Source organism: Glycine max, chromosome 6 (genome assembly GCF_000004515.6).
Source record: "Glycine max cultivar Williams 82 chromosome 6, Glycine_max_v4.0, whole genome shotgun sequence".
Lineage (NCBI taxonomy): Eukaryota > Viridiplantae > Streptophyta > Magnoliopsida > Fabales > Fabaceae > Glycine > Glycine max.
In genome coordinates this window covers 2,045,838-2,066,744 of record NC_038242.2, presented here as the reverse complement: position 1 = coordinate 2,066,744, position 20,907 = coordinate 2,045,838, and the positions used below count along the sequence as shown (strand labels likewise).

Genomic DNA, 20,907 nt, shown 5'->3' with positions numbered 1-20,907 from the left:
ACATGGCAGCCTATCGAATATGTTGTTATGACAGTTACAATTCATAACTACTTTAATCTAACTCTTTTCTTCCTGTGGATTTTCTTGTCCACTTTTGAAAACAGCACAACAGTTGTCCAATTCAAGCTGCTCCAGTATTTTTTGTGTCATCCGCAAGTAGGAAGAGTGACCTTCTATAAGTTGTGTCACATCAACCTGCAAAGCAACAAAAAAAGATGGCACCTTCAAGCAATAAATGGTTGCTAAATAAACCGTTGCATTGAGCATAGGAGGGAAAACAGCTTACATTCTCAACCCCAGGAACATCAACAGGTTGGATTCCAGCTAATCCATGAGAGAGTAAACTGTGCATGTGAAAATATTTGAAAATAAATTTACGAGCTTATGGTCTCTGTAATGAGTATGATTTGTAGAAACTAGAAAGTGAAAAATGGATGAAAAGTCGTTCATTTCCTTCCAATTTCATGCCCTCGGATAAGGGGGCTAGAGTGAGAATGAGTTATACTAACAATATTTTCATTACATTGATGTAACAAACAAATATAAGTTATTCATTTCAGATTATTCATCTAATTTCCCACTTGCTTATTTTCAGCTCAACAAAGTAAACTAATGACGTGAAATTAGAATATCAGACTACGATCGATGTTAGTAGATAAATTCTGACTGGGCATCTTAGTAAATAGTAAATATTGACAGCCACATCATAAGAATCTATTACCACCTTTCAGTGAAATAGATTATTATCCTTGCTCTATATAAGATTTGAGTTATATTACACTTACAGGACATTCTCAAATATTTGTTACAATTCATTTTTTCACTTATCTCTATCACATTACTCATTTTAATTATCGATCATTTTTCTCTCTTCTCTTCTCTTCCTGCCTATGTCTTATAGATTATAAGAATTGTTATGAAAAAATTGTGAGAACTCATAAGAATTAGTTAAATGTTCAACATCTTGCTAGTGTAACTTACATAGATCATATAGATAACACATACCTGGCACGGAAAGTTATGCCTAACGTCCAATCATTGGAAGAGTAAGCATTCACAAACCTTCCAGCCACCATCTGCATGGTGACAGGATCATTAAATACTTACGAAAAAAGTTGATGGATGGAGTATTAATAAAAATGCAGAGAAGTTTCAAATACCTTTCTAGCTGCCTCCCAATTTTCCTCTCCAATTGAGATGGGAGCTCCAAGGAAAACAACCCTTTCCACTATTCCAGCTGCATAAGACAGCTTAATATGAAGAATTTATAAAGCAAACAATACAAAAACAAAATTCCAATACACAGGAAAGCAAGAGGTGATGATTCTAGATTACCATTGTCTCCTTTGGATTCAGACAAACATTGGAGACACTTGAAAATAACACGGGCTCCCAATGAAAAACCTACTAGTGTCACAGGCCTGGATCATAAATAGAAAGCTGCCAAATATATTAGATTATACAATGAGGCAACATTATTGTCAAACTTTTGCAATAATACTAGTTGGTGTCACCTGTTTCCTTGCAAGCCGTGCAACAACACTTCAGCAAGCACCTTACCAGCCCTGTCTGATCTGCTTCAACAAAGAGGACAACCAAGCTAAATATAATGTAAAAAAATTAAATGGTCATAAATAGACGACATACAACAGGATACTAAGCACCATAGTTTTGTCCCCTTCAAAAACAAATATTCAAGAGAAACCACACCTTAAAATTATTAATACTTTTCCAAGGTGAAGATAAATTTAACAGCATAACAACTACCCAAACTTTGATATCCACATCCCAATCAACGGATTTGAATTTGGAATTCATATGTATCAATATGTATGTAGATTTGGAATCTTTGCTTTTAGTTTAAGTTAAATGATCATGTGGGTTAAATCAAAGGAAATGGAATGGATCAGATTATCAGAATCAGAGGATACAGACCATTTATTACGTCCATAATAGTAATAATAAAAATAATATATCCTGAAGAGCATGAGTACTTTGGAAGCCTATAACCCGAAATTCAGAGCAACCTATCGTGTCTGTGTTTAAAATAAATTTTGGTCTCAAAGTGTTTGCTGCTTCAAATAACTATCATAGTTGCATTACATGGATACTACAATCAAGAAAAGCACTTACCTGTCCACTGCAATTGCCCATTTACTGTCAATAATATCGAATGAAGCAACTAAAGTTGCTGGCCATGCTAGAGCTGTCAGAAGTGAGCTTAATACTGTCAGCATGGCACCGTCTTTCATCAACTGGATTGCAATTACTACAATATTAACCACCAAATATCTTCAGTTTGAATATGTCAAATCTATTATCATTACTCAAGCATACATAAGGGGTTCAAAGAAACTACGTGAAGTAAGCCAGTCCTGGATGGCTGTGCTCAGTGCAATCAAATTTTTAGACTCGTATTGGAGCACGTACCTATACACACAGGTTGTTAGTATAAAAGAAATGCTAATGTAACTTTCAAGAAGACTAGGTTTGACTCTGTCAGATATTATATAACATTTAGTGAAATTAGTAATTCATTATGAAAAAGTTATTTACTATAGAAGGACACCATAAGCTTTAAGACTTGTGAGCATTTACATAATCTTCCATATTAGCATAGGTGGTTTTCTGAAAATAACCAATTAAAGATGAGGAATAAAATTTCAGATAAAAATAGAAACTAATGAAAAAACAAGTCGACTAAATTATTAGATAGTGTGTAAGAAATTTTGGAGTCATTGACTTCTGCTCGATCTAGCAAATAAAAAACATGTATTAAGATGTATCTCAAGAAAACTACTGCCACAAAGAGGAATCCAAAGATACAATTAAAACTTCATTTTTATCACAGAAGAGCACATATGTACTGTACATTACAGCAACTAAATTCTAGTTGTAGTGGATATTTTTTTCATACCTCTCCATGTTATCATTGAGACCTTCCCAAGGTTCTATGAAATCTTTCTCCTTAAATGCAAGCCCAGAAATGGAGATTCTAACTGCTAGGTGCTGAAAAATTAAAAGGAAGGTTTCACTTCAAATTTCAAAAATCATACTAGGGTAGGTCACAAGTAAGTATAATAAGATCCTTCTGAGTTCATCATCAAGTCATGTACAATACACAGTGCCTCCTAGTGAACCTGCCAAGTGTAAGTGTCCTTGCTTCACCCAAACCCCGAAACTCCTAATAGTCCAAAGAAATAAGTATAATGTAATTACATTTTGGAACTTACGCCTTCATTAATGCCTCCAACACCTTTTAACTCAAATTCCTCAAGACTTCCAATTCTTGTAGCCATCTTACTCCCAGTAAGGCCAGCTCCAGCAGCTGAATTACAAAAGAAGCAGGTAACTGAGCATTAACCCATACATTGAATAACTGTCCAAGTCCCTCTCGCCACAAATATATATAGGTTGTATGTAAATTTCTAGTTGTTCTATTGAAGATGAATGCTTTCACAACATGTATTAACCAAATTACTCCTCCACACCTCCAAATGATGCAGCAACAGCCACAGATCCAACAGCAGATCCTGTAGCGGTTGCTGCAGCAGCAAATCCACCACCAATGGCAGGAACAATGCCGCCTAGTGTAGGAGCCAAAGCACCCAATCCATGAGCAATTGCCGGGGCAGCCAAGCCTGTCAAAGCATTTCAATACTTTAAGATATTGATATTATCTCACCCTTGGGTTAGATAAATCTACCTGTGAGTTAGAGATGAAGCAGCAGATACATACCACCAGTTATAGCCATTAAGGTTCCTCCAGTTACAGCAGCTGCTCCTATGATACCTCCACGCTTCCATTTATCCCAGCTGGTTTCTGAACCTACAGATTCTTCTTCCTTGGCACCTTTTTTATTCACAGAATTCATTACAGAAAAAGCAACCATAGACTCCATTGCTTCCTGCAAAATATCACAATGAAGGTAAACTTTCAGCAACGGAGAGCTTCCCAAAAACCCAGTTTGTTAAAACCACCAAACCATAGACACATACATACATCACAAACTATCTGCACCACATCATTAAGGAGAGAAAACTTTTTTCTATGAAGATTCACACATAAAAAACGTAACAAATAAGATTCACACATCACAAACGCAACATATAATACCATATGGTGTTTGAAATGCATGCTAGTGTTCCAAGCACACGGACCATTTCATTCCATTTGACATCAAGCCATACAGCAAGCAACCGCAGAGCCACACGGTGACGAGCATCATAGCCCTGCCTTGACTTGTCAGTATCTGCTACACAAGCTGCAACAAGTGCGTAAAGAACTGCCATTTTCTTCTCGTAACCGATAAGGTTCGCCTCCGCCAAAGGTTGTTCAAACCTTGCAATTTCTAGTGTATTAGAAGGTTGTTTCTTTAGAGGCAGCAAAGCTGAGGTCTCCATAATTTCACATACATCATCTTGGCTTCTAGTGTTGAGTCCATGGTCACCACTTGGAGAATCGGCAATAGGAGTAGTATCGTTCATGCTCATAGCCGAGGCATCAATGGCTTTGCTCAACGCGGATTCTTTATCCAATCCTTCAGGAGTAGTAGCATCACCTTCCTCTGACAGCAATTGCAAGAACTGGAATGAAACAAACATCCTTTCAGTCTTATATTTTAACAAGAAAAAAAAAATAAGTGACTTGCAAGCTGTGAATCAATTTTAACCCACAATATAGAAAATAAAAATGAAGGGAATGAACAACATACAGATCCAAGGTGATGCCCGAGTTGGGAAGAGGAAGTGGCAGTTGCCTCTAGGCCATGCCAGGACTGATCATCCACTCCAAGGAACCTGTCAATTTTTATCAACAAATTATATTATTAGAATGCAGTCTTAAAAGAATTAATTTTGTTGCGTTAAATTGAACACCTAAAAATTGGGCAAAGCAAATCAGAATTGTGCTTAATCCAAAGCTCGGGGTTATTTGAAACAGAAGCAGTTCCAGAGATGCGAATTTGATGAATTTGAGAGCGGTGAAATGCGAGAGCAAACAGAGAAGCCGCAGCGTGTCTATGAGTACGCGACAAGGTTGAGGAGCTTTCCTCCATCGCTTAATTTAAAACCAAAAGCAACAAAGACATTTATTGAAATGAAAATTGAATGCAATAATCGAAACGCAAAAATGTTGTTCCGAGGAAGAAGAACAAGTATGGGGTCAGATCAGAATGTAAAACGGCTTTACTTTTTCAAACTTCAAATTCGCTTCCGACTTTGACGAATGAAAATGGCTATTTCCTATTTCCTCTCGCGCTAGCGGGAAACCATGCAACTAGAACATGCGATCACCACGTGAAGGAAGGACCTTTGTCACGAATAGCCGTACTACTAACAAATTGTTATATAAAAAATGTAGAACTAAAAACACTTTTTTTCTCTTATGAAATACACAAATCAATTTAATGTCAAACATCGCATTTCATATAGAACTCGTAACATAATTCAAAGTCTGTATTTAAACTGTAAGTTAAAAATAATACAATATATCAAAAAACATATGCACAATAGAAAACATTTTTTTAGTTCATTTAAATTCTTGAATACATGTTCATATATATAATTATCTACTGAATGATTTTGAATACACAACAAAAATTCCATACAATTTGAATTTAATTGATTTTCAACATAGAATCTAAAATATAATCCAATCCAATATTTTTTTTAAAGAAAAGTAGTCTTTCAGTTCTTAGTTTTTTTTTTCTATTTATTTGGTTTTGAATAATTCGAATCAAATTATATATGCAATAGCATTATATATAGTCAAATTTTCTCTCTCGATGCAACAGCATTAATAAGAATTCAAACTCAAACTTAGCCAAACCAACATTTAATTTGGAGTTCCATTATGCGCACCTTCATTTATAGATAGATATGCACCAACTTACTCAGAGTTCTTCTTTTAGAGTTATTTTAACTTTTTATCATTTATTTTCTTTCTAATGATTCAAATTAATTACTTATTATAATTATTAAAAAAATAAAAATGAATAGTTGAGAATGAAAAATAATTTTAAAAGAGTTAAGTGGATCAAATCATATATATATATATATATAACTTGCCTGTGTAGCTTTATCAATTTTGCAGAAAAAAAAGCTGCCGGCCCAAATAGCTTGTTACTCACTTTTTTTTTTTCAGCATATGCGAATTTAGAATGGAGTTCTAAATATCCAGGGTGAAATGCTTGGTAATATCAAAGTGGTATGGATTTTTTTTTTTTTTTTTATCGGAAGTGGTATGGATCTATGTGATCATGCAACGTTGTGCATCTTACAAACTGGAATTAGTTTTTCACGAGATAGAAAGAAAAAAAAAAGAGAGAGAGAGAGAGAAAGTGCACCCCGGTAATGGAAAGAGCGTGATTATTTGGAGATCTAACAAATGTCATATGGTACATTATTTGTATAATAATAATTTATTTTGAGCCATGCAAGTACAACAAAAACATTATCATGATAATCAGCGGTGATCAGAAATTTAATTAAAAAGCATACATTACTGATGATGATTTAATTTCTCTTGTTGATGAGGAATGGGAGCGCCCCTGCCTCTTCTCCAATTACCAGGAGAAGGGTTCCAAATGCCATAATCATCTGCATGATAAAGTTCATCACCTCCGTTAACTTGATCATGCATCTGTGTTGAGAATGGTGGTATCAATGTATCCAATGTAGATATTGCATATATTGTGATCGTCATAACCACTGCCATCTTACTTAACTTCCACATTGTCGAGGTCATGATTTTGATTTCAATGATAATTTTGCATCCCATAATTCGAGTCTTTTATTTAACAGTTCAAAGTAGTCTTTGCGTGACTCTTAGAAAATCTTGTATTTGAATGAAATTATACTATTATTTTCTAATTAACTATCTTCACTATAATTGAGGATTTCTACTTTATTTCTTCTTCTTAAAATTAGTATTGTAATATATATCGTATATATTATTGTATCATATATATATATATATATATATATATATATATATATATATATATATATATATATATATATATATATATAAAATACTATAACAATATAATTATATACATAATATATATATATATATATATATATATCATTATAATAAATAATATTATAGTATTTACGTCTAAAAGATTAAAAAATTAAATTAATAATATTTGTATTATTTTTTGTACATATTCAAAGTGACGGATCATTTAACACCTTATTTTTTGTTCATTTTTATTACTTATTTCTATTATTTTTCTGTCATTTTCTTATCTATATATTTTCTGCCCACGTCAATGGCTTTCCTTTTTATTTTCTCATTTATTTGTGTATTTTTTCTGCCCATTTAAATGATTTACTCCATTATTATTATTTTGCTTGCTTGCATGATTTTTCACACATTTTACGCTCGATTTTATAAAAAAAATCCTCATTTATTCATTCGAATAATTTCTCTCACCTATTTGCACGGTTTTCTTGTTACTCGTTTGAATGATTTTATTTTTTTCTACTCATTTTTATAGTACTCTTTTCTAGTCATTTCTCTCACTCCTTTGCAAAAAAAAAAAAATTATTAATTCTTGAGAATAATATTCCAAATTTTAGTTGTTATTTCTTGCGAATAATATTTGGTTACGAGATACTTTTTTACAATTTGATATAAAAAATTTCATGCCAAAATATCATTATTAACTTACTTATAAAATACCATTTGAATGAGAATAATTAGAGTTTTCGTGGAATTTCTTTCTTTGCTCGCACCGAACGAATGACATATATCATGTTCGTTGCATGTTCTGCATAGCAATCATCTAGGTGCAAACATTAAATGGAAAGGATTTACGCCATATTAGCGCTAGTTTACCATGTTGTTATTAATTAATTAGGCACGTCAAAATTGAAAAGTTAGTCCAATAGTCTCAGTAAATAAATCTAATAATTTGGTAGATGGGGTGGGTGGAAATAATTGGCGTTCGAGTTAATACTACATGAAATTGTAGAGATGCAATAAATTATTATTATTTATTTTGCTAAGAAGATGCAGTCAATTATTAACCATTTCAACAAAACCAAACTAAAATAACCATTAGTTAGTAATTCCATAAATATTTAAATGACTTAAACTTTATAGAGAGTATATTAATATTGGAATTTGCATTAATTTAAATATTGTGGTTGTTAGATGTATTAATAAGTGTGAATTTGAGTATAATGAAAAATAGGAGTTATAAATTTAGGTGATATAATTATATGAACTTAAAAAGTTATATATTAACATTATAAAATTTCTACGTAGTTAACTAAAAATAAATCATGTTAAGGGTGAATTTTATACCTTACAAAAAGGTGAATTTTAAATTAATAATTGTAGAAGTCAGCATCATATATATATATGACAATCTTTTACTGTTTCACAATATAAAAAATCTTTATGTTGTCCATGAATACATTATTCTCATGTTCTTTGCGTGTTCAGTTTAACAATAATCATAAAATCACATAGGTGAAAATATGTAGAGGAATTTGATATTTATAACATAGCATGTTAATCAGTAAGGTGCAAATGTAATGATCAGTATGTTGTCTCATTTTACCATAAAATGTTGGGAGTCATTTAGATGCTAATTTAGCAACTAAGAAATGTAATTAGACCTAAAATAAATTTATATATCCTATTGTATAACAGGTTTATATCGTCCTTTAGAGATTTTGAGCCTTGTATAAAATAATTTAGTTTATCTTTGACTCTTATAAATATGGTTAATGTTAACAATGTTAAGTACGTATTTCTACTGACTTAGTATCGAAATATCTTTTATTCTTTTGTAGAAATTCACCTCTCGTCCACAGCATCACAAATTCACATGCTGTAATGAAGAGAAGTACTTTCAGTCATATGCTTCAAATCTTGATAAGCAAAAAGACACACCTCATTCAAGTTAATCCCAAAATTTAGTGAAAATCCATAATCCAACCTTGAGCACAACAAAACTTATTTCGTTCTATTAGATATCAAAGGGACTAAAACAAACTTAAAAGTGTATGCATATAGATTAAAGCAAGTAAAAAAAATATGTGTAAAGACTAAAACAAACAAATAATAAGTCTAATAACTAAAAACATAAATATTGTGCAAATATACGAATTAAATAAATAATTAAACCTAAAATTAATAACTTATAGAATCTAAAATACTACTTCCAATATTTTATATAACAAACAAATTAGATCACTTTTTTTATCTTAATTATATGAAACATGTACGGCTTTCAAATGTATTAGTGTTAATTTTTTTTATACTTTTAATTTATTATAAATTTATTTTTTAAACATATTATAAAGTCTATTATTGAGGATTTTAACTCATTTTTCATCAAAGTATATATATTTATTGTACTATTAACAACATAAACCATTCTTATTGGTTAAAAAAATATTCTTTAAATTATAAGGAGTGTCATTAAATATAATTATCTCTTAAACTATTTAATTTTATAAATCTTTTTTTGGATAAAATTTAAATATGTGAAAATATTAGTTAAAATAAATTATTTTAACTATATTTTTTTGTTATTCTTTTAAATTAAGTGTTTATTTGTTATACACAGTAAAGTAACAGGATTGGGGCAGTAAAGTTGAGAGAAATAGGGCACGTGGAGGAAAAACAAGGGTCAAAATAGTGATTGAACTTGAAATTTTTAGCGGGGTTAACGGTTTTATGTCTGGCAGGTGGGTGCGGAATCCAGAAGAAGAACAACGGTTTTGCCTTTCATTCCCTAATAACATCTCATTCTCCACTCCGTTCTCTCTTTCTCCGGTCACCCGCCGGTGACAGAGAGACACAGAACGGTTCCACAGTTTTCTACTCATTTCATCACCTCATCTTATTCCCTTCATTTTTTGTCCGTCGTGTTACATAAATAATGCGGCAGAGAAAAACGGATTGTGTTGTTGCGACAATCTCAATCGTGCCTGTAAGGTAAATAATGCGCTAAGTGATGGTGAAGACCGGAGATACAGCGTCCATGGCAGACGTCAAAGAGGAGCAGGGAAACATGGCTCTGTCAAATCCTCTGGAAGAGAGAATCTTCGTTTCCATCAGAGTAAGACCTTTGAACGATAGAGAAAAAGCCAGGCACGATGTTCCCGATTGGGAATGCATTTCTGGCAACACCATCAGATACAAGAACAACGGCCATGCGGAACCGCGACCACTCTCAATGGATACCTACGCCTTTGGTAACAATTGTTAATTATATTCATGATCAATGTTTTCTCTCTTTAACGTATTTTTATGGATTTTTTAAATTTATATCACAATTCCTGTTTTATTCGAAACAGATAGGGTGTTTGGGGAAAGGTGCAATACAAAGCAGGTTTATGAACAAGGGATTAAGGAAGTTGCCCTTTCAGTAGTTAGGGGTATTAACTGTGAGTAATCTTCTTTTTCTATAATTCCTTATTCCTGATTGTGTAATATGTATATTTCTGTGTTGGCTTTGAGGGGTTTCTCTTTCTCATTGGTGAAACTGAAACATAATCTCAGCTAGCATTTTTGCTTACGGGCAAACAAGCAGTGGAAAGACACACACCATGTCTGGCATTACTGAATATGCTGTGAGGGATATCTATGAATATATAGAGAAGGTACAAGACAATTCAAATCCTGGTTTCACCTTACAGTGAAATGGATGATGATGTTCTTTGATTGTGGTCAAACGTTGACATTTTGTTGTTGCTTTCAGCACAAAGACAGAGAATTTGTTGTCAAGTTCTCTGCCATGGAGATCTATAATGAAGCTGTCAGAGACCTTCTCAATGCAGGTGCTACTTCACTAAGAATTCTAGATGATCCAGAGGTAAATTTAGTGACATAATTTCCCTGTTCTGTTAAAGAATTTCTTTCTTAGTTGTTTTGAATGGTTGAGCATATGTGCACCTCAAACAGAAAGGGGCTGTTGTTGAGAAACTCACAGAAAAGACACTGACAGAGAGGAGACAGTTGCAGCAACTACTTTCAATATGTGCAGGTATTGGGTGTTCTATTATAGTATTTTACTATTTTACAGCTTTATATGATTTCAAGCCATATCTGCAAAATTAGATTATTTTGGATCTGACATTAGTCCTTTCGATTCTATATCCAAACTTAGCTCTAATGTTATTGTCGTGTGCAGAAAGTTTGCCCTTAATTGCACATTATTATGCATTAGAAGCGCACAAGGCTTTTTATGCTTTCCTGTTGTATTTAGATCTTGATTTGAAATTTTGTTGTTTGTGTATCTTGCAGCTGAAAGGACAACGGAAGAGACGGCCATGAATGAAACTAGCTCTAGATCTCACCAAATTCTTAGATTGGTATTTATTTTATCATTAAATTACTTAGTAATTGAGATAATTCTTCTCATTTTATTTCCAAATTTTCTCAAAATGATGATTCCTGCAGACGGTTGAAAGTAATCCTTGTGATTATGCAGACACCGCAAGATCCGGAGCTCTCTTCGCCAGTGTGGTATGATCTTTTCTGCTTTTTATCCTATGCAGGAGTGTTTCTGCGTGTATTAATTGACTAGTACATGAAATGAACAAGAGTTGGTTTCGTTGTACAGAATTTTGTTGATCTAGCAGGAAGTGAGCGTGCTTCTCAAACAATGTCAGCAGGCTCAAGATTGAGAGAAGGTAGCCACATAAATCGCAGTTTACTGAGCCTTGGAACTGTAATTCGGAAACTAAGGTAGAATTCCATCCCATGTACTAAGTTAAATTTTGGATGATTATGGGTTTAAGTTACATCACAAACACTATAATGACAGTTATCATTTTTTTATCTCTTTTTGTATCACATTATATCACCTATCATAGATAGGTGAAAAATTATGTATGGACACCACCATGCTAATTGACTTGGAGAGAAAGGAGAAAAGTGTAAATATGATAAGTGATACAACCTGATTGGTAAAGAAAGATGGAGATAAATGACATGTATTAACGGAGTGTTTGTGTTGTTTAGATGTTCACATATAATTACCCTTAAATTTTATATCTAGTTGCCTCTTATTTAAGTTTGCTCACCCTGCAATGACAGGATATTGATGTAGTTCATTGAGAGTCTGAAACTGCTGCTTGAATGTTCTGCTTATGGGTGGGTGTAGTAGTTTTGGTAGATTAAGAAATCTGAAACAACAGGATTCGTTCATTGTTGCTGATATTATCTTTCTTGTATAACATTAATGTTTCTTAGGTAGGACATTTTTTTTGGTGACTTATTAGCTACGAACGATATTACAACTCACTAGTTTCTTCTTTGTTCCAAACAATGACCACTCGTAAATTGGGATCAAGAAGATTTGAAACCTCACGCACTAACTCGCTAAGTCACTACACAGCCATGCTTGCTGCATTCTCCGAAGAAAGGAATCCTAATATGCTAAAGACCAATTGAAACGAATTTGGGTTCTAGAAATTAAACTTTGACGGGGGTAGGTTTTGATACTTCAGGTTTTTCTCAATCGACCAGTGCCACATAAATATTTAAAAAAAACTTGTAATTATTTTCATAACAAGTAACAAAAAATGTCTTGACGTAAATTAATACTTTTCATACAACATGTTAATATATTTATATTAGTATAATTTATTTTTGAAAAATACATTTTTAAACATTCCTTAATTTTAATTCAGTCTCTGAAAAAACTATTCAACCCAATTTAGTTCCTAAAGTAAAAATAAAAAATCACAAAATATTTTTTCAAAATTAGAAAAATGGGTGGAGGTGAAGCTAAATTTAATCCAACCCATCACTTTAGCTCCCCAGAAATTTAGGGGTGGTCGATGATGTTTTGCTGACACTAGATACTCCATTTGAAGATCCTGATCCCAGTTTGTTTGGTAGTCATGCAAGTCCTATTTAAATTTGTATAGATATAAGAAATAAGAACTAGCAATTATAAAGAGACATTTTTGGGGAATTTAATCCAAGCGCGCTCCATGCTAGTCATCAATAAAAGTTCTCTTTTTTTAATTTTATTTTATAGTTCCTTCTATTTTCTTCTTCACTTCGTTACTTCATCAATTACATATACAGAATAAAACTCTAAATTCTAAACCACAATTATTGCATGCAGCAAGGGAAGAAATGAACACATACCTTACAGAGACTCTAAGCTTACTCGCATTCTGCAGAACTCTTTAGGTGGTAATGCCAGAACAGCGATCATTTGTACCATTAGCCCTGCAAGGAGCCAGAGTGAGCAATCAAGAAATACTCTGCTTTTTGCTGGTTGCGCAAAACAGGTGACTACTAATGCTCGGGTCAATCTAGTAATGTCGGACAAGGTTTTGGTAAAGCAACTACAAAATGAATTGGCTAGATTGGAGAATGAGTTGAGGAGCTTCACCCCAAATACCATGTTACTTAAGGAGAGAGAACTTCAGATTCAACAGGTGAGGGCAGACTCAATAAATTGGGTTCTTTTGTTTTAATTTATGACAAATGCTTTTAAATAGTACTCTTGGTTAAAGAAGTGATCATTTCTTTCATTCATTGCCAAAAGCCATTTAACAAGCACAGATAAAATATTTACAAAATGGGAATATAGAAAGGAGACAAATTTGGTGTAGTGCATTTTATTTTTGATCATTTTTATTCAGCTTGTCCTTTTCTCTCTGTCTAATTCGAAAACATGCAGATGGAAAAAGAGATCAAAGAATTGACTCGGCAACGTGATCTCTTTCAATCTCGTGCTGAAAATATGGTCCAACCTGCTGGGAAAGATCGGCTTTTAAGAGTAGACAAAGATTCGGCCTCGGAATCTTCAGGTGCTGTTGCTAAGAATCTTCTTTGCAGGACAGACAGCGCATCTGAGAGTCTTGACAGAACAACAACCAGTTTACAGCACACTGAGAATTCTGAAGACAACTTTCTCTTGGATGGCAATTCTCCCACGTTTGCTGGGCCTGACCCATGTCATGGTTGGGAGGAGATGACAAGCAGCAGAGAATCTGAAGAAAACTGCAAGGAAGTTCCATACTTTGAAATAAAAGAAGTCGAGACAGAACACAAAACAGATGTTAATAATACGCCTCCCATTCCTGTTTTTGAAGAAACTGGAGGAAATACACCCATGATACAAGTTGTGAATGTAATTGCTAAATCATCCTCAAGAAATGAGCTTAGAGAGTTGAGTCTTGTTGCCGTAGATAATAGTCAAAATGCTCTGGAGGGAAAAACCGATGAGAGCCTACAAAATACCAAAGATCTTATTGTGGACATCTCTAAGAAATCCGATGGGTCCTCTGAATCCGAATCACATATCTCGAATGCCATGTCTCCTCCTCAAATAGATAAGGAAACTTCAATACTTCCTCAGATCACTAGTAATTTGGAGCAGAATGAGTCACCTCAGTTTAATAAGTTGGACCAGGAATCCACCTCACCTCCTCAGTGCGATGTGCAAGAGCTTAAAACTACGTTACCTCCTCAACTTGATAAGCCATATTCTGCTAGTTTGGTTTCCTTTGAGGACAAGCTACCTGAATCGAATTTACAAGCTACAAAAAGAAACTCTTCCAGAAAATATTCTCCAATTCACTATAGGGATGCTTCAGTTGAGCATAAAACTACGTTACATCCTCAACTTGATAAGCCGGATTCTACTAGTTTGGTTTGCTTTGAGGACAAGCTACCTGAATCGAAGTTACAAGCTCCAAAAAGAAACTCTTCCAAAAAATATATTCACTATAGGGATGCTTCAGTTGAAGATGTAGAATCCCTTTGGGATTCTGATGTGGAGGATACTGCCAGCGTCCTCAATTTTGTTGGAAAAATGAATGAAAGGGCTAAGCAAAAGCCATTCAACAAGGACATGGATGATATTATGGTATGCACCAGACCCACTTACCAACACATACTCGGATGCTGTCTATCTTTCTTGCGCTATTCCTCATTATTCATAATTTTACTTATTTATCAGGTACGTGCAAGGACATCTGGAATCAATAAACGTGTGAGCAAAGTAAAAGGGGTCAGTTTCCATGGAGGTCCGAGGACGTTGACGCCTTATAATTTTGAGAGGCAGCAGAGAGATACAATCCAACTTTGGGATGCATGTAATATACCGTTGGTACACAGATCCTATTTTTTCCTTCTCATCAAAGGTGAACTTGCGGATTCTGTGTACTTTGATGTAGAGCTCAGGCGTTTGTCCTTCCTTAAGGACACTTTTTTTAGCGCAACAAACATTGCAGGACATGGTTCGGATGTCACACCTAATTCAAGGTAAAATCTTCTTGTTTCATGAATAGAGTTTCAACATGCAATTCACATTTACATTTGCAAACATGATCATCAATCATGTTATATTGATTAATTTTCACACATTTTTCATTGAACAGCTTGATGTCACTGAATCGTGAGAGGAAAATGCTAAGCAAGCAAGTGCATAAGAAGTTCTCGATGAAGGAAAGAGAGGAACTTTACGTGAAGTGGGGTATTGATTTGAAGTCAAAACACAGAAGTGTGCAGTTGGCGTGGCGGTTATGGACGAATACAAAAGACTTGAACCACGTAAGGGAAAGTGCAGCACTTGTTGCGAAGCTGGTTGGTTTTATAAACTCGGGTGAGGCCCCAAAGAAAATATTTGGGTTTGGCTTCTTAGTCCGTCGTAAGTAAAGACCGATACTTGGAAGGACACAGACATTTCATTTTCGCAGTTACACACTCACTCACTCACTTCTAATTCAGGTCGCTTCAATTAGTGTTTCGATCTTCTCCCACTTTTTACTTATGGATTGTCAGTATCTCTGTATTGAAAATAAATGTAAGATAACACTGACAGTGATTAATTTAAAGTGGGTTAATTATGTTTTTAGTATTATTATAAATTTCACTTTTATCTTTTAATAAATTTTTAAGTTTTAAATATATTTTTAATTCTTATAATTTAGTATTATATTATTTTTTGTTTTTGAAAAAAAAAAATAATCCTTAAAAATTATATTTATTTTAATTTTCATTCTTAAAATATTTTAAATAATATTTTTTATTATTTAAATCATTATCTCGAGTATTTTAAAAAAACATAATTTGTTACGAAAAACAAAAATAATATTTTAAATTATAAGGATTAAAAGTATATTAATTTTTTTATTTTTACTTTTTAGTTCTTTTTTCTGTTATCAATTTTGATATCTACTCTTATGTAAAAAAATTATTTAAAGACTAAAAAAAATTCTTAAAAAGTTTAAGAGTAAAAAACATAATTAATCCATTAAAAGTAAATGCTTTATATCTCAATTCATCCTCATTTGTTCGGCGTGAATAAGATTATTGGGTTTTTTTTTCTACGGATTTCTTTCTTTCTTCTTTTTTAACAACTTAATAACTTTGGATGCAGGCTGTTTTTTGCTATCTAAGAAAAACCACAGTAGTAGGGGGGAAACAGAAAATAAAAGAAAGACAATTTGTGCGAAGAAATCCAGATATGATATCTCGCTCCACCGTGAGAAACTGAATTATCACAACAAATATATAGAATAATTTATACAAAAGAGAGACGGGAACGGAAGGAAGAAATATGTAAAATGAGATAAGTGATATAATGGAAAGAGGTAAAAAAGAAGAAAAAAAAGTGTTGTATAAATTGTTATACTTTGTGTAGTTATATAAATTATTGTTTAATTTATTGTATAAATATTGAATTATTCTTAAGCCTTTTATAAAATCTTCGGTTTCATTATATGATTTTCATTTTAACATTCGTTTTTTATATATTGACATTTTTACTTTTCAACAAAACATTAAAATTTTATTTTAATTTCCCTCCAAATAAATGTTATTGTCTTTGAATATTTAATTATATATTTATAAAAATTAAGAAAGAGAGTAAGAATAGGTTAATAAGATTGATCGCTGATCATAGATTGAAATAGACAATAAATTAAATAAAACCACTAAATGATATTAAAATTTGAAAACCTAAGAGAGTGTTACTAGAAATGTTGCATTGCTGCTAGGAGAGTGAGATTCATGACTATGAGATGAAAGTATTTAAATGAAAGAAAGTGGAGAGATCCGACTGAGAGGTTGAGAAAGTAAATAACCTTAGACCTTTATATATACAAGAGGATAGAGGGATTTTTGTTGATGCAAATGAAAAATAATGAAAGGAAAAAATATATATTTAAATATACTAAATAATAAAATTATTGTTTATTTTGATTATTTTAAATTTTTATAAATTTATCATTTATCTTATAAAATATACATCTCATGCTAGAAAAATCAAATATCTCACGCGAATATTTTTTTAATACAGTTAAATTGAATTATTGATTGCTGATAAGATAAAATTTAATAATTAATATTGCTTTAGAGGTACTTTCCTATTTTCAAATTTCATTTTAACAACATAAGTGATAAAAGTTAATACTATTAAAGATGAGAGAAACATGAGCAGATGACTGTCAAAAAATAAATTCTGATTTTGATTTAAGTATAAATAACATTAAATTAGGAGTTATGCTTTCATTTAAACAATTAAACCTGAACATAGAAAAAGAAATACGCTATTTATGTCAAGCCATTAATTTTAACCTCGGTCATGTAGGTCAAGCCACGAAACCCACTAAATATATTAATATGACCCACTGATATAACAACCCTACTTATTGTGTTCACAATTAAAATGGGTTGATTGATCCATGAATTGATGTCGTACATTGATTTCAATGTTGGCTAACCTACACACCCATTTATGAAAGAAGCATAGAACCAACTCCCTGTCTTGGGTGGGTGAACCCTGCAGCTCCGTTCGTTTATATTTTGAACCACCAAATGCAAGAGAGCGTGATTGTTTCACAATAATTTATCTATATTTTCCTAGACACCTACTATAAAATAGAATAACATGGACATCTATATTATTTTATATTTTGATATCTTAACAGTGAGAAAAATATATATGAGATCATATAAAAAGAAAGAGACAAAGAAAAATAAAGAGTAACAAATAAATATTTATAACAATAATTTACTTTCAACCCACTTTAACACAAGAAAAAGTTGATTCCTGGTAAGTGTTATGCACACGTCATTTGTATACTGAAATCACAATTTTTATCTAATTTTTTCTTTTTTTTATTGTTTCTTTTGTGTTAAAAGAACAAAACTTAGTTTCTTATGAGTTTTTATCCAGAATATACTAAAGTTAATGATTTTATAATAATTTTGGTTTTATTTTGTATACACATGTAGAGGTATGGAAGAAGATGGAAGAACCGAAATGTCGCCTTCAACGTGACATCCTTGCTTAGTGCATCAAGATCGCTCAGCCCAAGACGCCCACTTAGCGCAAGGAGCCAACCTGGAGGCTAACTATAGAGTGCATATGGCAGCTTAGCACACATGTGACGCTTAGCCCGCATATGGCAGCTTAGCACACATGGATCTAGCAGTCGAGCCCACGATCACTTATGTTTGTTTGGATTTTGCATGTGCGCTTAGCTCACACATGTAGGCTTAGCGCACAGTGGTAGTGGTGGTGGTTAATGTCATTAAGTGGGAAGATATTTGCAAAAAGTGATTTTTATATATAAAAAGCAACATTCATTCAAAAAGGATATACTTCACAGCAAAGCAAGGTAAAAAGGAGAGGAACTCCATTACCGGCCGGTGTAAGGAAAATTCATTTTTCGGAGCTTTGACCGATCCGTTTCACTCTATTTTGTTTCTATTAAATCTCCTATAATTTACTCCACTTATCTGTAAGCCCCTTATGACAATAAGAGGCTAAAACTTCATTGTATTTGGTGCTCTGTAATCCAAAACTCTTTATGATGTAATGATTCTGAACAATCTTTTAATATAATGTTGTTATTATTGTTTATGTCCGTGCTGATTCACATATTTATGGTTTAATCATCCATCTTTGTGTACTGTTTTAGGATATAAATATTGGAAAATGTTTCTATGCTAAAAATTTGGAAAGAACATCTAAAGTGAGTTATATCTAGGGATAGAGCGGTCTTTTTTAGCCTGTTCATACGTATATGCTCTTAATGCAAATCATTTAGTAATCAATCGCCTGTGGATTGAGATCTATATTAGGTGATTTAGGTTATTTAACTCGAGTGATTTTGATTAGAATAAAATAGAATATGCGAGTAATAATCATATTAATATTTAAAAAGAAATATCAATAAAAGATTACATCAAGAAAACTTCTGGTAGCAGAGCCCCCAAAACGTTTCCCACTAATCACCAACCACACATTCTAAGCGTTGTTAATTCTTAATTTATTTCTGTTAATACTGATTCTTATGTACAAAACTTTTTTTCATTCATTAATTGCTTAATAATTAGATATACATATAACTCTGAGTACAAGGATAGTCCACATGGAATTTGATACTTGGTGTTACCATTTTATATTACCTGTTGAACTTGTTATACTTGTCAAGGAGCCAATAACTCCCTAATTCGTACTAAACTGAAGTGAGTTGAGAAATATAATCCACTCTATTTAAGCGTGGGTTGAGAGGTTAACATATAAAAAAACACAAAATAATAGGTTGGGCATGTTGATTTGTTAGAAAAATATATTAAAAATATTAATTTTTTAACTATAACATTTTATTTTTAGATAGAGATATATATTTTATCTTTCTTGATTATAAACAAGTATATTGACATGTTTTAAACATTGATGGTTAGATTGAATGGATTAAATAGATTAATTTATCTTGCCTTCAATCTGTCTAGTTAGCAACATAAGCTGATGAATTGAGTGACCTAATTTTGTCTCTCATTTTTGTGAGGTAGACAAATTCAACCCTTTTTAACAATTGTAGTTTTATAATATATATGGGTATCCTTTTATTATTTTTATAAAATATTCTTTGTAACTATTTTTTTTCCAAATAATTTGCTATATTACAAAAGATGTGAAAACAGTGTTAACAAAAATAGTCCCCCAACTTTATTATGTTATGAATATAGGAAATACAAGACAATTTATTTGTTCTTATATATAAAATTCAAATTTAAAATTATATTTTTTTATAAGACTCAATATATAATGTTTATTATATTAATTATTTTTATATTATAAAGATTCCTTATTAAAAGAAGAAAGATACTCTATTGATAAATTATTAGAAGAGAGAAGTATTAATGACAATAATAGTTTTAAAAAAATTTATAAATTTAAGACAAATTTAATACTATCAATTAAATTAAACATTTTTTTTTAATTTTAATGAATTAGGTAAAAAAAATTATCAATAAGAATTGAACACAATATGCACATACCTTACTTAACCAACTAAATCTTAATAATAAATTAAATAATTAAATCTTATATATAATAACAAAGTAAAATAAGGAGTACATGTTATACTAAAAGAAGAGATGTGGTCCAAACATTATTCAATGCAAACATACATTGGCTCATTAAATTATAACGGCTGTACTGTAAATGCTATTTGATATATCTAAGTGAACGTGAGTTCTTGTTATATTTTTTCCTTATTTTGAGGAGAGGTTAACAAAGTCAATTCACAAACTTGTCACAAAAATTCACTCTCTTTTTTATGAAAAAAATATAGTATCCGAATTTTTTTATAAAATTTTCAACTGCATATTTTTTCACCATTTGAAAAACAGATTATGCATTAAATAGCAGAGAATAAATATAACCTAAAAAATGTTGAATGGTTAGGATTTGAAATGCAGGGGTCTTGCAGTTGATTTTAAACTGCATGTGATCATGTACTTTTTAATTACCTTACAGAAAGAAAGAGTAGCAGCAGGAATAAATTATGTTACATATACCTTTTCGCGTACTCTGAATGGATTGTTTTTTCTTCTTATAAAGGGTACTTTTTATGGATTGACGCACTTGATTTGCTGGATTTAATCTTTGACAA

At 32.0% G+C, this 20,907-nt stretch overlaps 2 protein-coding genes across 2 annotated transcripts; one reads left to right on the top strand and one right to left on the bottom strand.

Moving 5' to 3' along the window:
* Nucleotides 1-5,232, bottom strand: LOC100802628 (transmembrane and coiled-coil domain-containing protein 4). Its single transcript, XM_026128817.2, has 15 exons — nucleotides 4,879-5,232; nucleotides 4,716-4,800; nucleotides 4,162-4,587; nucleotides 3,740-3,908; nucleotides 3,492-3,641; nucleotides 3,234-3,328; nucleotides 2,918-3,009; nucleotides 2,360-2,430; nucleotides 2,134-2,269; nucleotides 1,515-1,574; nucleotides 1,336-1,421; nucleotides 1,161-1,237; nucleotides 1,006-1,076; nucleotides 287-344; nucleotides 1-195 (listed from the first exon to the last, which is right to left on the bottom strand). Exons 1-15 carry the CDS (start codon nucleotides 5,055-5,057, stop codon nucleotides 58-60), a joined length of 1,893 nt encoding a protein of 630 aa, XP_025984602.1. The 5' UTR covers nucleotides 5,058-5,232; the 3' UTR covers nucleotides 1-57.
* A 4,530-nt stretch (nucleotides 5,233-9,762) lies between these two features.
* On the top strand, nucleotides 9,763-15,746 carry LOC100802097 (kinesin-like protein KIN-7F). Its single transcript, XM_014777215.2, has 12 exons — nucleotides 9,763-10,221; nucleotides 10,324-10,413; nucleotides 10,529-10,629; nucleotides 10,728-10,841; nucleotides 10,931-11,012; nucleotides 11,273-11,340; nucleotides 11,429-11,494; nucleotides 11,592-11,716; nucleotides 13,107-13,425; nucleotides 13,671-14,861; nucleotides 14,955-15,259; nucleotides 15,376-15,746. The coding sequence occupies exons 1-12, from the start codon at nucleotides 9,981-9,983 to the stop codon at nucleotides 15,650-15,652; spliced, it is 2,979 nt and encodes a 992-aa protein (XP_014632701.1). The 5' UTR covers nucleotides 9,763-9,980; the 3' UTR covers nucleotides 15,653-15,746.
* Nucleotides 15,747-20,907: the final 5,161 nt, after the last annotated feature.